The sequence below is a fragment of the Harpia harpyja genome, chromosome 7 (genome assembly GCF_026419915.1).
Source record: "Harpia harpyja isolate bHarHar1 chromosome 7, bHarHar1 primary haplotype, whole genome shotgun sequence".
Taxonomy (NCBI): Eukaryota; Metazoa; Chordata; class Aves; order Accipitriformes; family Accipitridae; genus Harpia; species Harpia harpyja.
The window spans coordinates 30,023,234-30,049,015 of NC_068946.1; the positions used below are offsets into that span (position 1 = coordinate 30,023,234).

Below are 25,782 nucleotides of genomic sequence, written 5' to 3' on the forward strand. Positions count from 1 at the left end.
CTACTTCTGGAGAAACCAACAGCCAACTTCCTCCTGCTGAGTAGCTGGTACCATCTCTATTATTGGTGTTGGCACAGGCCTCCCTGGCTAGCTGACACCCTGTAGGTCTCCAGCAGCCTCCTGCCGAACGCCCACTTGCCCTGGCAGCACTTCTACCTCTGCAGCTTCTCCTCTGAAGCACTTCTACCAGCAGATTCCTTCTACAACATAGTTGTCTCTACACCTTCACAGACGGAGAACTGTAACCGTGTTCACTACTAATCTGGTCCAGGATTCAGGTTTCTATGTCCAGGAGAAAGACGGATTTGTGCAGGCTTCAGTTTTGCGAGTAGAGAGATCACTTTTTCAGCGCAATGCACATTCTTCATATTGTTCCATTCTAAATTAATTCATAAAACTCTCATGAGTGTTCTTTCCTACCCAATTTCCACCTCTTGATTCTCTGAGTATTTCCCTTGGTGAGTGCTGCATCCCTTTGCAGGAAAAAAAAATCAAACAATTCCAAGCAAGTGTTCTTCTTCACGCCCTGCTAGCCTTTGGCTCCTTGCAACAAATTCACAAAACAGACCACACGAGACTCTCTTCTAGCAATCATCTTCATTTCACTTCCTATGGATCAGGAATGGGTTCTTACCAGGTGAGTCCACCTCATCTACTCACAGTAAAAAGGGGAGCAAGACCATACATGTGTTCTTTGAAATAGTTACAAATGACAAAACATAATAAACATTTTCTCTGTGTAATTACAAGTTTAAAGATTTTGCATTAAGAAGTACATAGGAAAGTTCCATCAGAAATGTTGAGCAGAAAATGTATGTTATCCTTATCTTCTTGGTTGCTCCAAACCAGCCTCAATCTATGATCTGTCATCCATAAAAAAGGGTGAAAAAACGCCAAGAATGCTCATGTCCTACTTCATCACCACGATCATTATTATGCACATTCTCACCGACATAAGAGACGGCAGACCCACTGACTTCCCCACAGAAAGCTGAGAAAGCATCAAAATTAAAATATATTAACTGTGGAAGTTATGAACACAAATATTTTACTTCCAAAATGATGTGATGCAATCGTAAGCAAAATAGGTTCTTTTGCAGCAGGTGTGCTTTTCAAAGGAGAACAAAGGATTTACAGGGCAATACGTATTGAAAATTACATTACCCTCATAAATGCTGGATGATCTTTGCAGGCAATATTCTTGCTGTAAATCTTCACATTTCCTGAGATTTTATCAGATGTTCCATTGGAGGAAAAATAAAATCTTGCTTGTGTATCCACTTTTCTATTCACGTCAAGACTCAGATTATAAAGCAGTACTACCAGATAAAACCCAGGGAAAATAAGTTATAAAAACTTTAAGTGTTAAAATTTTCATGAATTTATGATAGAAATTACATCTTCTGACTCACTTCCTTAAGTATGTTTCATAATATCCATTTTGAAATGCTATGCTTAAAAATTCTCTGACATAAATCCATACCTAATGAAAGCTTCTAGCCCTCTGAAAATTGATTGCATTATGACTAATCCCCGATACATGCTTTTACATCAGGGATAGTTTTGTGAAGTTATATTTATAGTTTTCTACCAGAATCTATTTAAAGAAAACCTGCTTCAGTTACTTACAGGGCTGACATTAAATTTCAACAAACAGATAAGTCAACAGACACTGACAAATATTATTTAACTTCACAGTTTTTTCTATTTACGTTAGCATGAATTGCTATAAGAAATTGCAAGTAAGTTTCAGAGCATTAGTGATCTATTACTTCTCAATCTCTGCCAAAAGTTGAATTAGGATATCTAGAATTTCCTCTAGTCTTTCTATTTAAGTCAAAAAGTCTTATGTCCAAATCCAGCAAGGGGAATCCAGTCTGACTGCTCGTCTTTCACAACAAATATGAATTTCAAAAGATCTGAACTCGAAACTTTACAGTTCATCATTGCATGTGTTCTCTGTAATGTGTTCCTAAAGGATATTGTATATTCTCATACAGAAGATGTAAGCAATTTAATTTTATATACCATGTATTTGCAGGGCTGTTTGCAGTTTACAAATAGCACGTGACAAGCAGGTTAAAAGCACCCAGGCAATACAGTCAAATTTTAGACAGTAAATTATTTAAAATAAATTCACCATGAATATTCCCTCCAACAGATATTGCTTCAAGCAATACCAGGTTTCGCCAAAAGCAAAATATGTATTATATAAAATATAATACAAGATATATTTTTCAGTAATTTTGATGGGACTCCCTCTCTTTGACATAATGTTCCAGAGTGGTATGCTCAGGTGCTTGAGCTGCTTTATGAAGGGAATGCCTTTTCTCTATTGCTAAGTGGAAGACTGCATCCTATAGCAGTCCTGTATGTTTTGGTCCATGTCTGGGAGGACTGCTTTTAGAGCACATCTGCATATCACGCTGAATAATCCATTTGATTCTACATTAAGAAAAGACATTCACCCACCATTAATTCCCCACCTAATTACAAAGCAACAGCCCAGACATTTGCATGTAGAAGGTTCACACAAACTTGACAGACACTCCTGTTGGGCCCTGTGCAAAACAGAATATGGTCCCTGGGCAAGAAAGCATTCACAGAATAAGTGCGCTCTATTTTTTTTGTGAACCCTAATGGCATACTATCTCATTTAAAAACCTATCAAAATGACAGATCTAGTTATTATGATGCTATGAAGGGGACCATCTGAAATGGCATCATTACAATGTAGTTCAAAAGTACGAGTGTGAATTTAATGACACCACTGTTAGGTAAGTTAATTCAGGTACCAGAAATAGCATATCTATGATGGTACTGTTTTAGTACTGCTGCAAAACCCATGTGAAAATACTACTAAATGGTTGTGCACAGCCCCAGCTGAACTGCTTTATCATCACAACCCAGCTAGCTAGCTAAAAATTAGCCTTTGTTTGTCTAAATCAGTTGCCATCAAAACTTTAGGTTACATCGTTGATGCAATAGACAACTTGGAGTTCTACCTTCATCCTCACACTATCTTACCTTTTTAACATCACTAACTCTTCTAGGTCGTGTAACTCCAGTAGTCCTAGTAGGGATGTGCTGTTATTCTAAATTGAATAAAAGTGTAATGGCCTGATGTTATAGGGTAATTAGGAGCTAAAAAAGGTATCCATGTTTTTAATTTTTCATTTTATACTGAACTCAGATTAATGGTCCACTAAATACCAATAGCATTATTCTGTAAATAAGTGCATTTTTCCAAGTAGCTTACCAATATAACCAGGTACCTCTCGTCCTGTATAGGCAAAGCATATCTTCAAATTCATACAGATGGCAGGCTGGTCATTTTCCATGCAGTTTAAATTAGTTCGATTTATTGAATTAGGATGTTTTAAAGAAGCTTCAACAATTATCACTGGTTTTGTTCTAAGAATAGAAAAGAGTTAATGTTCACAAAACACTTCAGAAATAGCTTAAAGAATCTCTGCAGAATCTATTTTTATATTTTGTAATTATCAATTTTTTAAGCTATCTGCATTTTTCAGAATCCAAATGGTTGTATGCACATTATTTGTTGCCTCAAGAAGTTTCAGAATGATATTTTCTTTTCAAGGTGTTTACCTAAATGTTTCAATTGTAGAGCATTCTAGAGCCTAATGACTGAAGCTCAAGACACAAAGAAGAATACCACGAGGTGAAAATATACTACTGTGTTTTATTAAACTGCATTAAAAAGTACAGTTAAATTGTATGGTCTTTAAAAGCACTGAAATGTAGCAATCTCACCTCAGCACCACAGCAGAATCGGAGAGAAATGCACCAACTGCTACATCTGTCCAAAAAAACCAGATCAATAAACATAATTTGTCAACAGTAATTACTTCTCAGGTACAAGCATTTTGTAGCATATTCACCTTCTGGTCAACATTAAAACACCATTTGCCCTTTACTTATTAGAACGCATATGCTAATATTCAAAGGCGGTGTTCTCCGTCTAGAAGATGATTCCTCAAATTCTTGTCCCCTGTCCTTTAATGCTGTGTGCTAATTTGCTGGGCTTGTAGATACTGGTAATGTGATGATTTGATTTCTGTTCCATGTTTAAGTGGCTGATATTGAAGGACAATTCAGCTAAATAGCAGGTACTTGCCTTCTTTTTAATCCAAATATTCCATATTGCTATACACACACATATACATGAACAATTCAGTTTATATATATATATATAACTATATATATTTTGTAAGTATGAAATTATACATAGAGATAGATAGAAAAAAAATATTTAATTTATTCCCAACTAACTGAAAAGTATTCATGCAATAAGGAAAGAAATACACACAGTGTATATACCTCTCATATGAGGTAGCAAAAGTACATCTGTTAGATGAGTCTAAATGATATAAGGGTCTGAGGATGTGACTCCCAAATCAGTAAACAACAGGTGACCTGACAGCAGACTACTTGTGCACTGCCTTTTAGCCCAGCATTACAAATTAACCTGGATAACTTTTCTGTTGACATAGGCAGAGCATACAACACACAGTTCTCGATAACTTTATGCTTTTACACCCGCAGGGGCAGGACAGACAATACCTGACCTGACCTAATGCTTATCTGCAGAATGTCAAAATATTTTGACAATACATATAAAGCAACGAGAATATACTTGGAACCAGCTAAGTTGTTTTACACCAAATTAGCACTTCTGTGTCATGTCCACAAGACCTCAACAGTCTCATTCCAATGCCGTGAGCCCCGAGTCAGGTTGATGTATTGTTCATACAGACTGAGAGTCAAGGAGCTCAATGACTCCTGGCAAAATCCAGACTACATGAAGACCAGTAAGATTTTTAGGTTAGCACACTAGTCAGGACAACGAATGTGCTACCAGCGCCCAAACTAGCTCATTGTGACATTAGCAGATGAGATGGCTGCCGTAAAAATAAAAATTACATTCTTCCTCTTCTGCACTAGGATCTTACTATTAAATTGCTCTCAGTCCTTGAATAATAGTTAGATGACCATGAAAACTGCCTGCTTGGCCTCAGCTTTACCTCTTTTTTTTTCTTCTTCCCAAAATGCAAGATGTGACATCATTTTAATAACAGATTTTGCTTCTGTTAAAGTAGAAAGTAGCATGGTAGAGTTGTCCCCTATGAATCTCTACTCTTTTAAAAATGAAAAATAAACAAAGTTTTTTAACTCACCTTGATAACCATTGTTATCTGTATCGATGCCACTTGCTATGGACTGTCCAAACATGCTTAAAGAATTACTGACTTCATGTCCTTGTATTCTCTGAGGAGAAAAAAAAAACAAGAAGAGAAAATTATTCTTGGAAAGCTAATCTTTGAAATTTCCAATGAAAAATGTTAGCACAACCATCCTGAGGCTGAAGGCAGTGACACACTTACCTGTGAAAGTATACCTCCAAAGGTAATATTGCTCAGTTACTGCGAATGTTGTATCCCATAAACCCCGAGGCCTCCAAAACAATTTATTTTTCTGTTACAGATTACATTATGGCTGGAAATCACAGACTATGTAAAACATTTCTGAAGTCTTTTAAAGTACCTCAGATGATCTGAGTGTTAAATGAAGGAAAAACCCTCTCAAATTTAAACTTAAGGTTTTTCTGGATTGATTATTTTTCATTGAAAAAGCTTACCTGTGAAAATGATGGCGTTATGCCATCTTCCCTGCCATTGTATATATAAATAACCCCTTTTAGATTATCTTCTTGTGGAGCCCCAATTGCTACATCTGTGGACAAACAATTTAACAATAATCAGTTGACTAGGAAACATGAACAGGAAAGAGTTAAACAAATCCAAATCATGATGCATGCAATGCCAGACCAAATTTATTTGACTGAATTCAAAAGGAGTGCTGAAGATAGATATAAAGCAAATGGAAACAATACAGACCAGCTCAGCAATCTGACTCTGCCTTAAGTACTATGTTTCTGGAAAACAAGGGACAACTACAGCCATTTTGTTCAAGACAAAGTCTGTTCCTACCAATACTGAATTTGACTCGTAAGAGTTTAAGAGGTTATCATGGAGAATAGCCAAAATTATCATGGTCTTCAAAAAAAAAAAAAAAAGGCAGCCTTGTATTCATGGAACTATAATTTTCCTCCACTCTGCTATTCCCACATGGATTAAATCACTGAAACGCAAGAGGTACTCTTACTACGCTGCCTGAAATGAACCATTTATTTTTCTATGAAATGTACTTAACAGCTGATAACAGGCTTGACCAGGAGTTTAACACGGAAATGAAGGTAGCTGGTTTGTACAAAGTGGTATATTTTATGCCTAGATGATTTAATCCCAGAGGGGTGTGGCAACACATAAGAAACAAACCAGCCAACCCACCCCCAACAGCCCTTACCAAAAAGCCCCATGGTTCAAATAGCCAGAGGTTGTTAATCAAAAAGGGGAGGGAGGGAAGAAGGGGAAGATGAATTACATCATCTTGAAAGTCACTAATAGTAACTGTGAACTTTCATTCACAAATAAGCAAAACTGAACTATCTGCAAATCAGAAATACTGTATGCTGCAACAAACCAATATCACGATTAAAACAAAGCTCTGACGATTTGGTTTTACTGAACAGTTCTCTGACTGAATCCATACTTTGGTGACTAAAACACACAAGATATGTTACATATCTCTACTGGTGAGATGAAAATAGGACAGCCAAGTTGTGCTAATTAAAATTACACATATGTTCTTGAGGAGGTCAGATTCTACACCAACATGCACACCATTATCTTCACAGGGCTGATACTGATGGTTTAGATCATTGAAGAAGTTGGCTCTGCTGTGCTTTTTATTACCTACTACAGACAAATGGTTTCTAACACCCAATTTCTCTTTACATTTTGCTTCCAGCTGTTTTTCTTACAAAATTTTTTTCCTACTGCCACTCTCAATATTGCCTCCACTTTTTCTTTTCAATGTTTTTGCTCCCTTCAAAAGCTAATCCACTTGTTTGCTCCACCTCCCTGTGCAGTTTTAGGATGCCCATTTTACGTTGTATTCTGTGTCATACATCTACTTTGCTATGCTGCTATTAATTAGATTTTACTTTTCTGTTCTCCAGCCCTACATTTGGATACGGTTTTCCTTTGCAGTTTGCAAACGTTTTGGGGCAAAACCTGAAACTTGTGTATAAAATTGTGAAGGTAATGCAAAACAGGAAAAACAAAATTTAACAAGAGTTTGAGGAACAGGTACCAAAGGGGGGGGGGGGGGGCGGGGAGACTACTTTCAGGAAAAGGAGACAAGATAAGAAGAAAATGACTGTTCCAAGCTTTGCAGGTTATGGAACAGGACCAAGAACATAAGACAAAGGGAAGAGTGAAAGGAGAACCCTGGATCGTAACTGCAAATAACAAGGGTAATTCAGAAGTGTGAAGAAAGATGTGGACTCGGTAAAGATACAGCCCAGAAAAAGCTAACAGTTTTTGCATAAAGGATATTAGCTCCCTGAATAAGTCCAAGTTTTGATTGATGATGAAAAAACTGAAACCTTTTATGAATTCTTGAACAGTAGAAAGCACCTGTTGTTTTTTTTATCCTGTCCCTACACGGCCTATTGTGCCTGTCCTTCTGCTGGAGGGGAGCACGTGCCAGTTTTTCAGACAGGAATACTGGCTATTCCTGTTTGTTTGAAACCATGACAAAATGAATGAAGCCACTGGGCCAGGTGCCCTCTGCTTGTCTTCAGTCTAGCTGAAGGCCTCCCAGTCAGCTGTGTTTTTGCAGGCTACCTAAACAGCTAGTGAATGCCCTTGGAAGGAAAGAAGCTGAGAGCAGTAGACTATGAGGCTTTCTATAGCAAATACATTTTAGGCAGCCTGACTGGAAGCAGAAGGGAAGTAGGCGGCCATGAGAGTCATTCTAGATGTTATAACACATCTTACATCCTTTCATCTGTTTTCTATAACTAAAATACCTTTTATCTATAACTTTCACATGGCATTCTCTTTTCAATGTCTATTACTTCTATGCTTGTTACAGAAGTTAGATGCAAGTCTGGAGACTGAACGGCTCTGCCCTCTGAGCAGGTTCTACCTGAACATCAATGGAAACTTCAGCACATATCTCATCATATTTGGAGAGGGTGTTTCAGCCTGGGTGGTGGGGAAGGAAGGGAGGATATTCTCAGTTTCTGTTTAGGCATCTAGCTTTATGTGCCTGAAATTGATCTTCCTTTACAGACAACAGGAAGAAAAAGCTCCCTCAGAGCCCCATTAACATTTTGAATTCACTACTGGGGCATAGTCATCGAAGTCCTTCCCTGTGTTCACTGTCCACTGGGAGCCCGTGCTAGGCAATTCATGAGTCACCTGAGGGCCTGACTAGGAAGTAGTCCTACAATAGTCTCCCAACTTGCACATTGTTTTCGATATCCCCATGTGTTTAGTACTTCCTATTGGTGACAAAGAAGCAGATCTTGACTCAATGCATAATTTTTATTTATGAAGTTACAAAATCACCAGATTGTTCCCCAACTGTTGCCTCAGATGTCTAAAACAGGATTAGGGATTCCACTTGAGGTCCAGCACCCAGAGTTACAGACTATGCTATCACCTTATGCTCGTGCTCTTTATTAAAAGTGACAGAACCTAATCTCTTGGTACTACACATCAATGACAGTGAGACAGCTATATTTCAAATCAGTGGCCTAGAAAAGAAAGGTCAAGTCACCAACTAAAAGTCTTCTCAGACTTCCATAATCCTCCTGTTTATCGTGACAGTCCACTGCTCAGACAGAATTAATCCCAAGGGGTTTTCTTTATATACTTACCTTCAAAACCATCATTATCTATGTCTCCTAGATTGGCTATGGACTCTCCAAACCTGGCTGCATATGAGTCACTCCCGCTGAGCTCCATGTTCAGTTCTACCATCCTTGCCTCCTGAAGGAAAACAGAGTCAATGGCACATTAACAGAGCATCTTCCAGGTGACCTGGAATATTACTCAAAATGTTAAAACTGCCTTGGATGCCAATACATAATCCTACTGAAGTCCTTGGCGTGGAAGTGAGCATTATCAAAGATATTTAACAGTATTTAGTGTAAGAATAATAAAGAACAGGAAAGTTGTTCTTTAAGAAAGAGAACAGCAATGTGTTCCCATAGCAAATACCTGTAAACAACATGTCCTGGCAGCAAGTTTATCTCAGAATACAGGGGCTTACTGCTCTGAGAAAACAGTGTTTGCTAAAAAAGTAGTAAATGGTAGCTGCTTCAGAGCTATTGCGTGTGCCTTACTTAGTTGTAGGTATCCTGGAGTGACTTAGTTCTCTGTGAGGAAAACATGTTAAGAAAATGTTAATTGCAAGCATAAGAGAGTAAATATGTATTAGTGTGGACAGGAAGTAAGGGAAATAAGATATGAAGATAAAATTTACAAAGCCAGATGAATTCAAAAGCACACAAAAAATAGTGATTATACTTTCACTTCCGATCCTTAAAAAGAATAAAAGGAAGCTAATTCTAATCCATGATCTGTCCAGTTACTTTATTTGCCAAACTGAGAACTACCAGTCTCTTTCCTGACCAATGCCACTAACTGCATGCAAATTTTTCATTCCTTGTTTGTTTCTGAAGTGCTAAATAAGTTGCTCTTCACATGCCAATTCAGTGGTAAGCATGGTAATGGAGAAGAGCTTGCAGAGAGGCTGTAGTGGCATGCCATCACCACCCAAAGTTACTGTGAAACAAAACTAGTCTGTCCTCAGTTCTAACACTAGCATAAGTAACAATGCGTTACAGCTTATACAGCTAGCCTTTGCAGGTGTGCTACACAACCCTGCTGGGATTGTCGTTGCAGTTCTAGAGTTGTTTTTCCTATATCCTGAAATATTGTATGATAAGAGAGAGGAAATATCTTCTTCTTAGCTTGTTATACTAGAATGACTGTGTTACCATGTGTTTTTAAGAGAAAATACTTACAGAACCTGAATTGATATAGACATAAACTCTTCCTTCTTCTCTGATGGTACTTTGCATTGGAGCACCAACTAGCAAGTCTGAGAGGCCATCTGAATTCAGGTCCACAGCACAGACCGCAGCTCCAAAGTAAGAACCAAGCTGTGTGCAAACAAGAAATCCCATTATTTGTGAATTTTGATGGAAGATGTGCTAGAAGTTCTAAGGTGCAGTAAAGTAGTATGAAAGATTTACCTTTTTACCCCTTAGTTCAAATAGAATATTTAGTTGCTTCTCAATGCTAAAAATGTATGCCTGAAACAAAATGAAAATATGAGTTCAGCAAACAGTAATCTGAAACACTTCCCTGTGCTTTCTCTACAGCATGTGCTAGAGAATCAGCAAAGCAACACACAATATCACAAGGTACAGCTATTTACTATTTCCTATCTGTACCTTTCTTTATGTTATCTAGACTATCTTCCCTCATTCCTTCTTTGACTTTTCTCCCTGTGAGAAATCATATCTATCTGATACTTGTCTTTAATGTGTCAATCAAATTTCCAATCAAAATTGGAAAATCATTGTGTAGGTATATTCTTCAAACCAATAGTATAGACAATCTCTTACTTTACCAGTCTGCTCCTGTTGGGGAGCCCCTCCAATTACTTCTATACTGGCTGATGTCAAAAAATGTCCGGCTCCAACAGAGTATCCTGTAAATTAGAAATACACTATTCAATACTGGAAATGCTATATAAAGAAAAAAAAAAAAAAAGGGAGCATGATGTATAAAAGCTGTCCACACCACAAATTACTGAGTCTGACATTCAGACCTCATGCAAGTTAGCAATGAAAACAGAAGAGAAAGTTTGTGAAAATAAGCAATACAAACAGTAAGTTCCAGCAAGCAGAAACAAGTGTCAGAAACACTCCTTTCTTCCCAGGATCTCAATTATCCGCCATACTTTACAAACTAATAAAATAAATTGCAAACACCTTCTGTTAATACATATTCTGCAATTATTCAGTGACTCCATATTGTAATACAAATAAAAATGATCGAAAGTCCATACAGTGCAATGTGGAAACACTTGATACAGTTGTTACTCTTTGACTACTGTTGTAACTGGACTGCAGAAAAATGAAATGTGCTACTTATATGCATATGCACATATATACACACACGCACACACAGAGCACTGTGGACATACACATAGGAAAATGTCAGGAACAAATTGGAGCAAAAGTTTGATTCTGTAATAAGAAAACATTGCATCCACTTTTGTAAATGAATCTATGTAACAAAGTATTGCTATATGTGGAGACAGCTCTTAACAAACAGGACTGTATCTTAGTGCAGGCGTCCAGCCACAGAATTGCAAACTGAAGGCTAACGCCTTAACCTGTAGCTGTACAAGTCATCCTTGCTCTTTCCAGAATACATTATGGCTAAGTTGAAACAGGGAAGACAGGTAACATATTCTGCTACTCTTGCATTTACTGAATGACTGTTGATTTTTACAGCATGCAGAGAAAATGGAAGAATTTTGCATCAGATGAGAACAAGCCTTAAATCTTTCATCTGTGAAGATAACTGTGTAGAATTCAAGCTCTCATTAAGCCAGCTTTTTCTTTTCATATTTTAAGCTAAAAGAGGTGAACAAGGAAATTTACCATTTAAAGGTCAACACCTAGTTTTTACTTATTCAACAAAAAATTAAGCTTAAGTGGATGAACCTTAATTTACCTCCTCTGACCTTTATTTTTCTAGTTATTTTGGTTTTGCTGAAGTATAAACATAGGTAATTCTAATGAACTTTTTTTAAAAAACAAAACAAAACCCCAACAAAAAACCGAAAAGCCAAGAACACCCAAAAAAAGTACAGTAATCAGATAGTGCTCATTTTTATTGTGGTGTTAAACTGTTTTAGCGGGGGGGGGGGGGGGGGGATCACAATTGACCCTTTAAATTTAAAGGCATAGTCAAATGAAATTTTATTTCCAACCCCAGAATTGCCTCCTCTTTACCATTACTACAGTTTTTCAATTTTCTGAAATGACATTTGCCATTCTCAGATTCCTAAAAGAAACTATTACCTCGTGATTTCTTTAAGGCAGTTTTTTAAGTGCCTAAGGTTACTCTTTCATCAGGCCCAGCTGATTTGAAAGACTGACTTATCTAATTCCTTTTAAAAAAGTCAGTTGTTAATTTCCAAGATACTCTGAAGTAGCCAAGGAAATACTACCAAAAGTTATGTACTACCAGCTTTTCTTTCTAACTTCCTTCTTTCTTTAAATTGTCTGGTACTTAAACAGCTTTGTTTCTTCCAACTTACAGAAAATGTTACGATACTTATGCACACTCTTCCTGCAATCTCCAATTTGTTAATTATTACTCTCTGACAGTTTAATGAAAAATGTAAATAAAAAAGCCAACTTCTCGGTCCCTGCCAGAAGGATAGTGTAAAAGGATAATTATGTCTAGTCATGTGCTTGAATTACACTCTGGTCACAACATACTTCCACCACTTGGTAAGGATATTTTTCTTTATTATTTAAGGGAGAAACAAATTCAGACTTAAAAAAAGAAAAAATCTTTGGTAACAGAATTAACCCTAAATAGATTTTGGCCTTAAACAATTCCAAAGATGGGACGGAACAGAAGCTGAGGGAGGGGAAGGAAAGCACCTTTACACTTTCAACCACATTATGTATTATTATGAGGGAACGAAGTGGAGGTCTAAGCAGCATGGAACAATGCAAAATTTAAGATTTATCATAGCTGCTACTGTAGAGATGCACAGATGAGCTAATGGTCCCTTTCTTCACTTTCCTGTAGAAAGGGCAAGTTTAGAGGACGCACGGCTCTGCCAAGCCAGCGTGCTGGCTATTACAGTTTCACCAGGTCACTGGAGAAATATTTGTGAAGCAAACTCCAGCTGATCTCAGGTCCTGGATGGCCAAGGGAACTAGGACAGACCACACACGTGCAGGAGGGCCTTCCCTGCACCCTCCCCAGCACAGTCCTTATGCAAGCTTTTACCCGTTTGCCTGTATCTGGCTTTTGGCTATCAATGATTTGACTCATTCACTACAGAAATTCTCACACTTGTACGTGTATGAGCAGAAATCTGGAATGAGCTTTTTTCCCCCCAGACAGGTGCAATATTTTTTCTGCTGATTGTTACTGGAAAGTTAGAGCAAGCATTCTCTGAAGTTTTTCATTTGTCCTATGAAAGGTTAGAAACATTACTGGTTAACCATAGTGATCTGGGTATCTGATCACCTGTTACCATCCAGCATCTCGTTTGCTTGACTTTCCCATAGAGCCCAACTGCAGTCTTTGCAAGGCTGAATTCTGAAGTGTTAGCCACTTTGTATTTCATAATAGTTATTTCATAATGTATGCCTGCTTCCTATTGTCAGAAGAATGAAATCAGAAACAGGAAATGCTTATCCACGTGAACCGGATCTATGCATGGGAAAATGCAAAAGAACCCCAACAATCACAGGCAAAAATATTCTTGCTCAGGAGTTCAGGAAGGACAGATGAGCTTAGTGAGTATAGTGAGAAAACTGAAGCGCTGATGGTTCTTGGCATAAACCCCTACAAATTCTAAAACTAAATTCAACTAATTACTTGGATATAGGTACATGAGTAGGAGCTTCATGGCTTGCTTTGCAGACATTCGTAGATAAGGTTTGCCTTCCCATGTATCCAGACCAAGATATGGATGGTTGGGAAGGGGGGGGGAAATCACGATTGGAGGCAAGTCTGTCTCTTAAGGTCGTAGCATACTTCCCCTTATGACAATGCAATTAAGACCTGTTTCCTTGCAGCTTTCACTGTAACAAACTTTTCATATTTCTGTTATATGTGAAATCATTATGTCTTTTGCCATGAAGGCCCTTGGCAGCATTTCAGACTTAACAGTGAAGTGCAAACCATTGCTAATCGTTACCTTCCACCATTGCATATCTTTACCTTCTAAATCAAGAAATTATAGAAAATGAGTGGAGAGATGGTAAAAACAGAAATCAAATGTTTGAGAAGTTTCCATGTAAAAAGTACGGAGAGGAAAGGAAGCCTTATAATTAAATAATATTTAATGAAATAGGAACACATCTTTAGAACTGTCACAGCATTAATAAAGCAAGCACTGATAAACACTGTGCACACACTTCAAGATCAGCTATTTAGCTAATTCTTTGGCTTATATTTTTGCAAAGTATTAAATATTTTTAAGTACCTAGATAACTGCCAAATTTCACTTGGTTATTTGAATCTGTATAAGCATGGATTGTATTTGCAGTTGTATTGTATACAAAAACAGAACCAGTCCAATAAAATGATCCAGGGGCTCCCATTATAATTAAGTCCTAAAAGAAAAATAAAACAAAGCCATGTTATTCATATTTAACTATTCATGAAAATAAGCAAAACAAGTCAAATGCTTTTCTTTAGATCTCCTGCGAATTCAGTGAAATACTACCGGAGATGCATCTGGCTCACTACTGGGGGATTACCACCAGATCACAGACAACATTTTTCAGACATTCTAAAAATACAGTTATTAAAAACTTTGAGCTTTGAACAACTTAAAAGAGAGCAACAAACAGGATGTTCTCTTCTCAACAGAGTTTTTTAGAAATCATAATCTTAGGGTGAAATGGAGATGAAATAATACAGAATATTACTCTGTAAAGCAAGAAGGTAAGCATTATTACCGTTAATGTTACATCAAACAGATTACTTTAAAAAGAATATTAAAACTTCATACTCTTACATTCATGCTCTTCTTCCAGATGAAAACTATCTTTGGGTTTAGTAAGGTGTAAAAGTATTAGTTGGGAATTATCATGCAAGTCGTATCAAGATTCAATTAAAAAGAAATGAGAAAAGTCTGATTTTTCCCTCCCACAATAAAAGACAGTTTTAATGTTTGCATTTACATATACACTTTTATGCATGTGTACATATAAGTAAGTATATATATAGAGAGAAGTTTGGGATCTTTAATACACACCTCAATGTAAAAACTAGACATTCCAGCCTGGCATGACCCATGGTTTTCTCCAAACTTTCGCACATGATCTGGGAATGGGCAAGAAACATTAAAAAGGATGAAAACCACGTAGTTTCAGGATTTGTTATGAGGTCTTCAACAGAAGTTGAGACAAGTTAAAAAAACCCAAACCAAAACAACGTTGGTTTTCAGTTCTGTAATAAAACTAAAAACTCTGGTTTCCACTATATAGCCTTTAGCTTCAATATAGTATTGTAACAAACCCAAAGCACTACATATCACTTGATCACAGCTGCCTTTGAAATATTGTGACTTGAAAGGCTATACTTTTTAAATTGTTCCATGAATGAAATAGCACAAATAGTTTGAGCAGCACAGCTAGATAAGCTTAACTCTTCTCTTCCACTCTATAATTCAGGTGTAATCTGATTGATAGGAGTTGCCCTCATGCTCCACTAGTGCTCTAAAGGGCTTGCGTTATGGCTACTTTAGACATACTGGTATCAATCATCCTTAGCGGTTGTCTTTACATCCAACTCCCCCAGCTCTGTTTTCCTGCTTTTCTTTGCTAACTGCCTCCCTTCTGCTTACCTATATAGCATGGGCATAGTCTTCTGCTCAGTTCAGTTTGAAAATCAGAAGAGACGGCAAAACAAATACCGAATGGGAGTTTGTGTTCATTTTTTATGTAAAAGATATTTTTCCATCTATGTCCACAAGGGTTCCCTTCATCTCATCCATAGATTTGTTCACTTTAAAAGTCACCGAAGATAAAAACATGATTTCACCAATGTTCATAACAGTCTCCGAAGCCAGCAGCGGGACATTTGATGACATTACTCTACTGGTCTGCACAGAAAGGCCAGGTTGTCAGCTCTTCCTTGCATTGGCAAGGGGCAGGGTCACGAGATCTTTCTCCTGGATGGGAGGTAGGTATGAAAGGGAAGGTAGGGATGGACTCCTTTGATAGCTTCAGGTCTTGAGTCTTATTCTGCTCCTGAAGTCCTCTGAGGAAGGACCACTGAAGGCCTCGTGCCACAGCAGTGGCCTTCGCAGGAGGCAAGTTAGGAGCATGGACACACACTGTGTTGAGGAACCACAGCAGCTTTCTATCAAAGGCTAAGGACCGGAGAGCAACAATCACTTGCAGGTATTACTGCTGCTCTGCTGTGGGACACTCTCCTGAGCAGAGCAAGCAAATGACAGAGTAAGGAAGGAAGGATGTCCTCTACTGGCCTGTTTTTGAGAGGCACACACCCTTCAGTGATCCAGTCCAAGGAGCAAGCATTCTGACACCCTATTTACACTATTTTTTTTGCCTGTTGAAAGCAGCTTTTCTTTGAAGTGACAAACATCTTGCTAACAAATTTACATCATAAGTTGGGCTCATATCATCAGCACTCAATCTTCAAACCTTTGGCTGCAGAAAGCCTGCTCAGAGCAACACAGGCTCTTCACAAACTCTGCACCATGCAATTATGTATGTTACTCATCCCTAGAAAGGCCCCAAGCATTCTGCTTACCTATATAGCATGGGCATATTCTTCTGCTCAGTTCAGTTCGAAAATCAGAAGAGATGGCAAAACAAATACCATATGGGAGTTTGTGTTCATTTTTTATGTAAAAGATATTTTTCCACCTATGTCCACAAGCCTATGGATAAAAAACAAACATGATATTTGACACAGAAGCGTAAGAAAGGTGAAGGCAGTCTGACAAACAGACAGGCAGCTCTAGCAGTTAATACATACAATGATAGATCCATTTTCTTTTGGCTGCCTCGACAAGCTGACACCCAGCCACTGATTATCACGCTCTTCCAAACAAGTCTTCCCACAGCGTTCTCCATTGGGGTTTCCTAGGACACAAAGACCAATGCTTTGAACAGGGGGACAAGCTGAAGGGTTACATGGTGGGTAACAGGAGCGCCCAAGAACTCTATGGGGAGACTGCAGTAAATCAGGTTTGGTGGATCTAAGCTCTGTCTTACACAGGCCATGGACACTTTTCGCTTTCTTCTTGAACAAAGGTACAATTGCATGTAGCCAAAGCGAGCATACTGGTTCTGAACATGATAGGTTGGCAGTGAGGATTGGCTTCTCCATCGTTATTGAAATTAAGATAGAAAGTGACATTATACTCAATCTGATGAAGGCCTGGCTTTGCAAGTGTTCTTCAGCCTCAAAGTTCATAAGAAACACAAGTAATACCCGTGAGTGCTACCTAAACTCTAACCTAAAGCAAGCATCTCTCCAACCACATATCTGTTTGTAGCAGACCTTAAAATTATCTCTATTGCAAATGGCTATCAAATAAAGGGTGAATAACTGCAGTCTCTACTGGGGATGTCAGATCATTATGTATGCATGTCCTGTGTACTCCTTACACTGTTGCAATTATTTAGCAGTAGCCCCAAAAAGGCTACAGTGTTGCCAAGTCAGCAAATATTTGCTTCCTTCAAGAAAGCAGTAGTGGTACCCATGGTAAGGAGAAGCTACACATCTGAAAGTATTCTCAGTCATATAAAGCAAGCTTTTCATTTGTAAAACATTCATATGAATAATCATTAACAAATTATTGAACCACTATTTTCTATGCATCAGCATGACACAGTTTATGAAAAAAACTTCTTATACAATAAGGAAACATGTCACGTCATTTGAACAAGCTCTTTTGCATAATTTTTAAGACTTCCCCAGATTCAATGCAGTTACTGGTGAACCCAAAACTTTTGAGGTTTAAGGGGTTTAGTTACCCAGAAGAGGGCGCCAATACAGATCACAGAGTACCGGGGACATTGACGGGGGGGGGGGGGGGGGGGGGGGGGGGGAAATCAACTCACCCCCAAACTGTGCTGGCACCAGAGCTGAAATTTATTACTGTCCAATGCATTAGAGAGTTTAAATAAATACACTCCTAATTTAGTGGACTTGTTACATTCCTTTTACAGAACATACAACTGCACAATATTGATTAGGTATGGAAACAGAATAAATGGATGCACCTAGTCTGGTACCTAGCCAGGAGAAAGATGAATAACTGTGGGCTTTGCTATGTACATTCTCACAGCCAACACTGACTTAAACGATTTTATACCTAGAGTGTCATGGACTTTTTGAAGAGAAAATACCAGATTAAAGGAATCAAAATAATTCTTTTTCACGTGGTAAGAAAATGTCAGGAGAAACATTAGTAGGAATAAAACCCAACAACCATCCTTATTTCAGAGCTTGATCCCTACTGTTTTGTGACAGGCCTAGCAATTGACATTTGTCTGAAGAAAATGCTGGAACCTTGATTTCTTCTACTTCTGTACTACCTCTCCACTTCTTTTTCCAAACTTCACACTTTCTCCCTGCTCCGATGGAGACACCAGGGTGCTGCAGTCCAGAACCCCTCACCGTACTGCAGAGAGGACGATGCACCCTGCGCACCACAACTATACTCTACCTTCTTCCAAAAATAACACCCTTCACAGGGTCAAGAGGCATCTGGCCCTCCTTCATCCCTTCTTTACTACTTCCTCCCCCATGTGCCTTTCCCTAAGACATCAAGGAAATAGCATGCAAAATCCAAGTAAACAGGAACTGACCTCAGCACTCACAATAACAACACATTCAATTGTCTTTGGGCCAAGACATTTTATGTTACTGTAATTTAATAATTCCTGTAGGTCACCTGAGGAACGGTAATTAACAAATGTGGGCTCTTACTCCAAGACAAGCACGAAGTAAAATGCATTACTTCAAAAATCTACTAAAAAGAAGTTGATTTTTCTGCACGTTGTCAGTTACTGAGGTTTAAGAGATAAGCTTCTGAATTCTCCTACTTGGCTAGTGTCAGCAACATGAACTTCCACGTACTGAATACATACCATTTTCAGACACAAGTTTGGAATTTAGTTTTGGAATTTAATTGTAGAGTTATGTTATGTAGAACTCCTCACTTCCCAAGGGAGACATTTCCATGCTTTGCATGAATTATAGAACACGCTAATCTGATTGAAATCTCCTCAGAAAACAAAATTCCATTACACTCCCATGTGTAAGAATTAATCCTCCTTTAAATCACAAAAGGCACTTCTGATAACTCCCTTCTAGCAATGTTTTCCATCCTTTTATGACAATGACTTACCTGGGACTTGCTTTATAGCATACGTGGATTTGCAGGATATGGAAGACGACCGGTGTCATAAATTTAGATCTCAAGAGGCTTTCTGAGACTTTCTATCAATAAGTCAAACAAGACAAGATAATGATGACATGAGATGTAAGAGGAAGTTTCACTCATCTCAGCACTTCATTCCTGTGCCTACTTCAGAGGTCCATGATAAGAAAAAGCACCACCATTCTTTCATGCTCATTGGATTGTATTCCCCTTTTCCTTGGCTCCACCATATGTTCTTGATTCAGGCTCACTTTGGCCCTCTGGTGACCTGCTGTCTTAAGTCTCCTCTCTTTCTCTGACTGGCAAGTATTCAACCACCTTGAAGATGATAGGCCTTTGTGGGCAAGAGAAGTGCGAGCTTGACATCCCAGACACCATGATGACCCCCTGCTCAGGCAATGACATTATAAAAGCTTTATCAAATGAGAAGAGAAAATGCTATATTCTGCACAAGCAACAGAGCAGCACTGCATAAACTCACAAGGACACGGCAGCTTGGTTGCCTCAGGGAAAAGGAGCAAGCGCTGTCATAAAGTCACTGAGAGATAAGTAATTGCCCAGCCTGTGTACATTACACAGCTGGAAGATACACTTCTGCTATAATCCCCGCTGCACGCATCCACAGAAACATCACAGTCACATACAAATAAGGTCACAACTTATAAAGCCACTTCTAGCTTTGGCCTCAAGGACTCTAACACAGATGTTTGCAATGTCATCTGAGAAACCAGTTTTATGTAACTTGCTCCAGTGCTTTCCATGCCCAACAGCTTCGCATGATCCTTTTTATCCAACCAGAACGCCTCTGGTCCTATTGCTAATTGATTAAAACTATGAAGTCTACTGCAAAGACAACAAGCCTTTGATATCCTGCTCCTAGATGTCAGGGCCTCATCAGACTCTTCTTTCATTCATCCACAGTAATCTTTTCTCTTTTCACAGATTTGATAGGTCTTATCCCTCTTACATCCCTCAAACCACTTCTACCCAAAACATTTTAGTTAAGTGCCAGCTGTTTCTGTAACTCTGTAACAGACCTAGGTCCAGAAGGTCCTGCTTTCCTTGGAATAGTACAGGTATTTCAAAGGAGATCACTGGCAGGGTATGAGCAATGCAAGTGAGATCAAAAAGCCAAACTATCAAAAGGCAAAACTTACTGAAATTGAAGTTGAACAAACGCAGGTCAGCCTTTTGGGGAAAACCATTAACTGTTCACTTTTCCATTGTAAGGATTCAGCTGGGGGAGCTAGAGGGCAACTTGTTCATAGGTTAATTGTAGCAGGGACTTAAAGGAATGGTGGAAGACTGAAACTGCAGGCAGAGCTTTCTGGCCTTATGTTAAACAACGTGCACTGAATTTACTGTGTACATTTGTAGTTAAAACTTTGTTTTTCTTAGACTGGAAGGCAAATTTTATTAATTATTTTTAGCCAATGAATCACTCTGTTTCAAATCTGAGAGCAATTTTGTTAAAGAATTTCTGTAACGCTTTACTAGTCCAAAATGTCAAAATATCTAAAGAACTTTGTGCAAGTTCCTCTGCAATAATCTACAACTATCACAAACTGATGTGGGCAAGGTTTTGAAATTCAAAAGACTAGAAAACTGGTAGAAGATGGACACTTAAGTGCTCCAAATGATGAACTTGAAGCACTGTATTTTATATTTGTGCCTAGAGCTTGATTACAAGCCTCTGCATCTAACTTAAGTCATTGTTTAAAAATACTCCAAATACAAATAAATCAGCAGTCTAGAATACTTGACACCATTGACAGAAGTAATAGAACTAGAAAAGAAACTCTAAGAACATTACTCCTCTATTCAGCAATCAGAGAGAGATTTAAAAGTGCCAGTGAGGGCCTGGGAAGACAAAGATTTGCTAGTGTATCTCATGGCACCTCTTGGCTCTTAAACCAGCCCAGGTCCCTGCAACACCTTGAACAACATCAGAGTTCTCTAAAGTATGCCTGGATAAGTTATTTCCAGGTGCTAGGATGACTGCAGCACAGGACTATTTCCAGCAACCCTTCCTCTACTGAGGAAGCAAATAGGAACGTGTGACATAAAAAATACAACAGCAGTTTTGTGTGATCAGAGGCTTCCTAGTTGTGCATGAATCCTTCGTTAATTAGCTATGCCAGTTTCAAGGCTACATTAGTGAAAAATAGCAACAAAGTGTTTTAACATATTTATGTCTCTAAGTAATTCACATCCATTTATTACAGAGGCCCAGCATTTGGAAAAACCCACTTCTATTGCCTGTTGTCACCTCTACATTTCTACGACTCAGAAACATTACCTCAAAGATTCTTTTACTGAAAGAAACATGAATTCAAGTATTTAAGAGAAAGATAGAAATAGCCATTTCTCAATTTGCCTGTCCCAGCAATGTAATATATCCCTGCATGTTTTTCAAAGGAAATTACCCCATTCTACGAGATCAGAACCCAAACTTGTCACTGGCAAGAATCCAAGCAGAAGAACGAGGAGGTCACTGACTGAAAGACATAGCGTTGATAAAACCATTATGTCCAAAAGTTGCTGACAGCCTGAACGAGTTAGACAAGAGATAATTAAGTTCAGCTTTGCAATTGCAAGTTCCCTTGTGCATTTCTGTGACCGCTCGGCAGGACAGCAGAGGCTTAACAAGCCTCAAATACCATCCTACTTCATTTACATCCCATGCACCACAGCGCCTTTGGCTTCTTCATTGACCTCATTGACCTGTTTTACAATGCAGCACTTCTTTTCAGTATCTATTTAACTTCAGAAATACTGTAGACATACCTTAGTGATGTAAAGACGTCATCTAGCACTAAGGGAAACAAACATTTTGCAAAAATCTCCTGTGGTATCACTGTTTTTAAAAGTGCAGGACAAGACAGTGAACACCGTTGCCTAACCTGTGGCCTCTAAACCCAGGCATAGAAGGTGTGTCAAATTAAGCCTTTGGAACCACATAAACATTTTCATTCACCTGTTGCATAATTTAATTTAGAATCCCCTAAGCTACTAACGAAAAGCCCATCAAGTTACTTCATTAGAGCTTTTGTCTCTTCACTGGCTAAATGAGTAAGTCTAGAAGTACTGCAGGTATTGTAGTTTTCAAAGAACCTGAAACTTTCTACCCTTCCCCTCCTTTCCTTCCTCCACGCAGTGAAGGACTATTTTTACCTCCAAACCAGGAGTAGGGGTTTATTGCCTCTTAGCATATGCTATTTCAGCACTTTAGTTGACTACTTTGACTTTTGCAAGCCTCTCCTTACAAACAAGCAGTTGGAGAAAAAAGCTTTTTGTTATGTACCATTTTTCAATAGATCTAGTATCGGAATGAAATTACTCAAAAAAAAAAAAAAAAAGAACTACTTCAGCTGGAATAAGTTTAACGGCAGTTCCTTCTATGAGCAACTGCTTGTCTTTTCCTTACGTGGCTACAAATAAAGCACCACTGAAGTACCTTTTTAGTACTTAGGTTTTTGTAGCTTAGTTGCAAAAAATAACTCTTATTTCTATCTGTACAAACAAAATGGATAGAACCCGTCAGTTCTAGGCGTTATGCATAGATGTGTAGAGAAATAACCGTTTTAACATTTTTGTCACAGAATGCTGCGTTCTGCCCTGAAAGCCCATCAGTTCATGGTGCGCTATCGCTTTCATTGGTTTCAAACATTTTGAAAACCCTTTCCCGCGCTTATCCTTAGTGGGCGGCAAGCTTATAGTTTTAACGGATCGGATGGTCTCGGTCACAGCAGAAGAGAAAGTTCAGGAAGCTTCCTATGCATAGCGTAGGGATAGAATGAATGGTACTGTATGCAAGGGGGACAAGAACAGAGCCCAAAGCAATTTGCGCTTATGCACGGTAACCTATTGCAAAGTGTTCTCCTTTTCAACAAGCATCAAATACTTGGAAGTTGGATAAGTGCATTGTTACATCTCCCAAGCATGGGGACTGGGGAGGTAGGGAGGCATCAGGTTAAATGTAGGACCTGGAAAAACCAATTCAGTCAAAAATAGCTTTGCTCCCCTGAAACTCAATTTTTCAACAAATCTGCAAGCAAGGAGAACCCAGCTGCAAGATGACTGTGGTTCGGAGTTACTTTGGGGTGGTTTCTACAAAGGGAAGGCTTTGCAGAAGAAAAGACGATGTAGGCACATGCTTCCACCCCCCACCTCCGAGCTGATTACGTTTGCCCTCTGCTCTGAAAGCTGGAGTAGCTTTCTGCCGAAAAGTACGAGAGACAGACCGAAACTCTCACGAGGCTTTTGAACCGGGTGCTGAAAAGTGCGAAAGAAAACTGCGGGAACGGGAGCTGTCACACGCAACTTCTCTACATCAGGCTTTGGTGCACTTCGTTCTGTCTACGGGGAAAAAAGTGCCACCGTTGCTGCTCTTCGTCAATAGCGCTGATCTCGCCCTGTGGCCAAGGGCAGGCGGCAGTTCAGTCTAGAAAGGACGCAGGAGAAAACGCCCGCAGCCCGTTGCCTTGCGGGCAGCGGCAGGGGAGCCGCCGTGCGCGCAGGGCGAGCGGGCAGGCGGGCTCCCACCGTCCCGTCCCGTCCTGTCCCGTGCCGTGCCGCCCCTGCCTCCTGCCGCGCCGCGCCGCCCGGGCCCCGCCGCCGCCGCCCAGCGCGGCCCCTCCGCGGCCCAGCGCCGGGGTCTCCCCGCCCGCGCCCCGCCGCCAACTCACCCAGCTGGAGCTGCTCGCACCGCCCGCGGGGGTTCCTCCCGATCCGGCACCGGAAAATGGCCCCGGGGTTGGCCACCGAGCTGTTGGCGGGCCAGCTGGCCCGCGGGGCGCCCGCCACGAGCCTGCGGGGCAGAGACGGGCAGCGTGAGGGGCCGCGGCCGGCGGAGCCGGGAGAAGGCGCGACGGGCGGACCGGGCCCCCGCGGGGGGACGACTCACCATCGCTCCTCGCCGTGGCGGTGCAGGAGAACCGAGTACCCGAAGAGGGTCCCGTTGCCCCCCCGGAAGAGCAGCGGGTGCTGGGCGTCCAGGTTGTAGGCCCGCGCCGTCGGCAGGCACTGCCACAGCAGGAGCAGCGGGGCGGCCCAGCCCGCAGCCCCCCTCGCCCTCCCGCAGCTCCGCATGGCTCCGGCCGGCCGGCCGCAGGCAGACGGGCGCGCGGCGCCGGCTTCCCGCCTCGCTCCGCGCCCCCGCCCTGCGCCGCCCCGCCCCGGGACGGGGGCAGCCCGCGCCCTGCGCTGCCTCTGCCACCGGCGGGCTGGGCCCGGGCCGGGCCGGGCGGCCCCCGCGCTGGCCGGCGTGGGGGCGTCCCCTTCGGACGGCGGAGGAGTCGCTCGGCCGCGCCGCTTCCTCTCGCGCAGCGGCAGCCCCTCTCCCTTCCCAGGCGGCGAGGGTCGGGTTTCTCCCCGCCCCGTCCGCGCCTGCGGGGGTGCTGCGGAAGGGGGCACGGCCCCCGGGACTCCGTATCCCCGGGCAGGGCACGGCCCTGTGGGACGCCGCCATCCCGACCCCCGCCCCCGGCGGGACAGCGAGGGGGTTGGGTCGGGTCGGGTCGGGTCCCCTCTCCTCACCTCAGCCGCGGTACACCTGCCCGGAGGGCGGCGCGGGAGAGCTGCCTGTGTGCAGGGCCGGCGGGCGGCCCGGAGGAGGTGGCGAGCGTTTTGGCGGTAGAGGACGAAGGGAGAGCCAGCAGGCTTTTCCCAAGAACTCCCCGCCGACTTTCCCGCCCCAGCTGCCCCTTTAGTTCGGTTTCCTGCTCCCGGAGCCCGTCTCCCCTGAGCACCAGCCGGGGAGCTCCAGCCAAGCGCAGACCCATCTTCTGGGGGCGTGGGGGGGAACTGTGTGGTGAGGCTGGCGTTTTCCTTTCAGATTTCGAAAAACAATCCCACTACCCCTGTTCTGTAAGCCTTCCCGCACCGTCATTGCACTGAGGGGGTCTTCCTTGCCCATCCTCCCCACCCCCCCGGTGTGGGGGTATTTGAGTCCTGAAACCAGTGCCCTAGCAGCAGAGGACAGTCCTGAGCCCAACCTACCCATGCTGCTGACTACTTCTTTCCGCATGGGATGAAATCAGAACAACCGTCCCATCACTTTTTTTACAGTTTAGAGTAACTTTTTCACATTCCTGTTCAGTTCTTCAGTTGCTGACAAAGTTACCAGCCATTCCTCCAGACAGCATGGGAACAAAGAAAAACCTGAGTATCATGCAAGAGATCTGGTATTTAGCAGGCCTTGGAAAAGGCTCCCTTGATCTTAGTGAGGAGCTTTACTGTGTGTGTTTTCAGAAGTCAGTCACTGTCTCTTGATTTAGCTCTTACTGAATCGTGTGCCTACTGAAATCAAGGCTGTTACTTCTACCTACAAACCTTGCCTCACTGAAGTCACTTGAATGCCAGGGCTTCCCTGCTGCTCTAATAATCCATGTATGCGGATAACCTATGTATAATGGTATTTTGAGCCAGAGGAACAAGAACATAAGCACTTCTTCAAAATGAAAAGTTTAGTGACAAAGATTACTTACCGTATCTGGAAGACAAATCCAGTACCATTTCAACTATTGAATATTATACACATCAGAAATAACTGTGAGATGGTAGAGTACCATCCCCTAATAAAAATTCAGAACACAGCATTTTACGCTTCTTGGAATAAAAATCCCTTTCATTTCCATTCAGTTG

The 25,782-nt window shown here is 40.9% G+C and overlaps 1 protein-coding gene across 1 annotated transcript in view; it reads right to left on the reverse strand.

Annotated features, from left to right (window-relative positions):
* The window catches only part of ITGA4 (integrin subunit alpha 4), a 40,269-nt gene extending 15,662 nt beyond the window's left edge, over nucleotides 1-24,607 (reverse strand). Inside the window, 16 exon segments of the mRNA XM_052791437.1 lie at nucleotides 1,165-1,319; nucleotides 3,260-3,414; nucleotides 3,775-3,820; nucleotides 5,199-5,289; nucleotides 5,660-5,754; nucleotides 8,813-8,924; nucleotides 9,965-10,102; nucleotides 10,196-10,255; nucleotides 10,571-10,656; nucleotides 14,194-14,323; nucleotides 14,971-15,038; nucleotides 16,494-16,623; nucleotides 16,722-16,828; nucleotides 23,826-23,947; nucleotides 24,044-24,243; nucleotides 24,245-24,607. Of these exon segments, the coding sequence (XP_052647397.1) occupies nucleotides 1,165-1,319; nucleotides 3,260-3,414; nucleotides 3,775-3,820; nucleotides 5,199-5,289; nucleotides 5,660-5,754; nucleotides 8,813-8,924; nucleotides 9,965-10,102; nucleotides 10,196-10,255; nucleotides 10,571-10,656; nucleotides 14,194-14,323; nucleotides 14,971-15,038; nucleotides 16,494-16,623; nucleotides 16,722-16,828; nucleotides 23,826-23,947; nucleotides 24,044-24,243; nucleotides 24,245-24,607 (2,058 nt within the window).
* Between the last annotated feature and the right edge of the window lie 1,175 nt (nucleotides 24,608-25,782).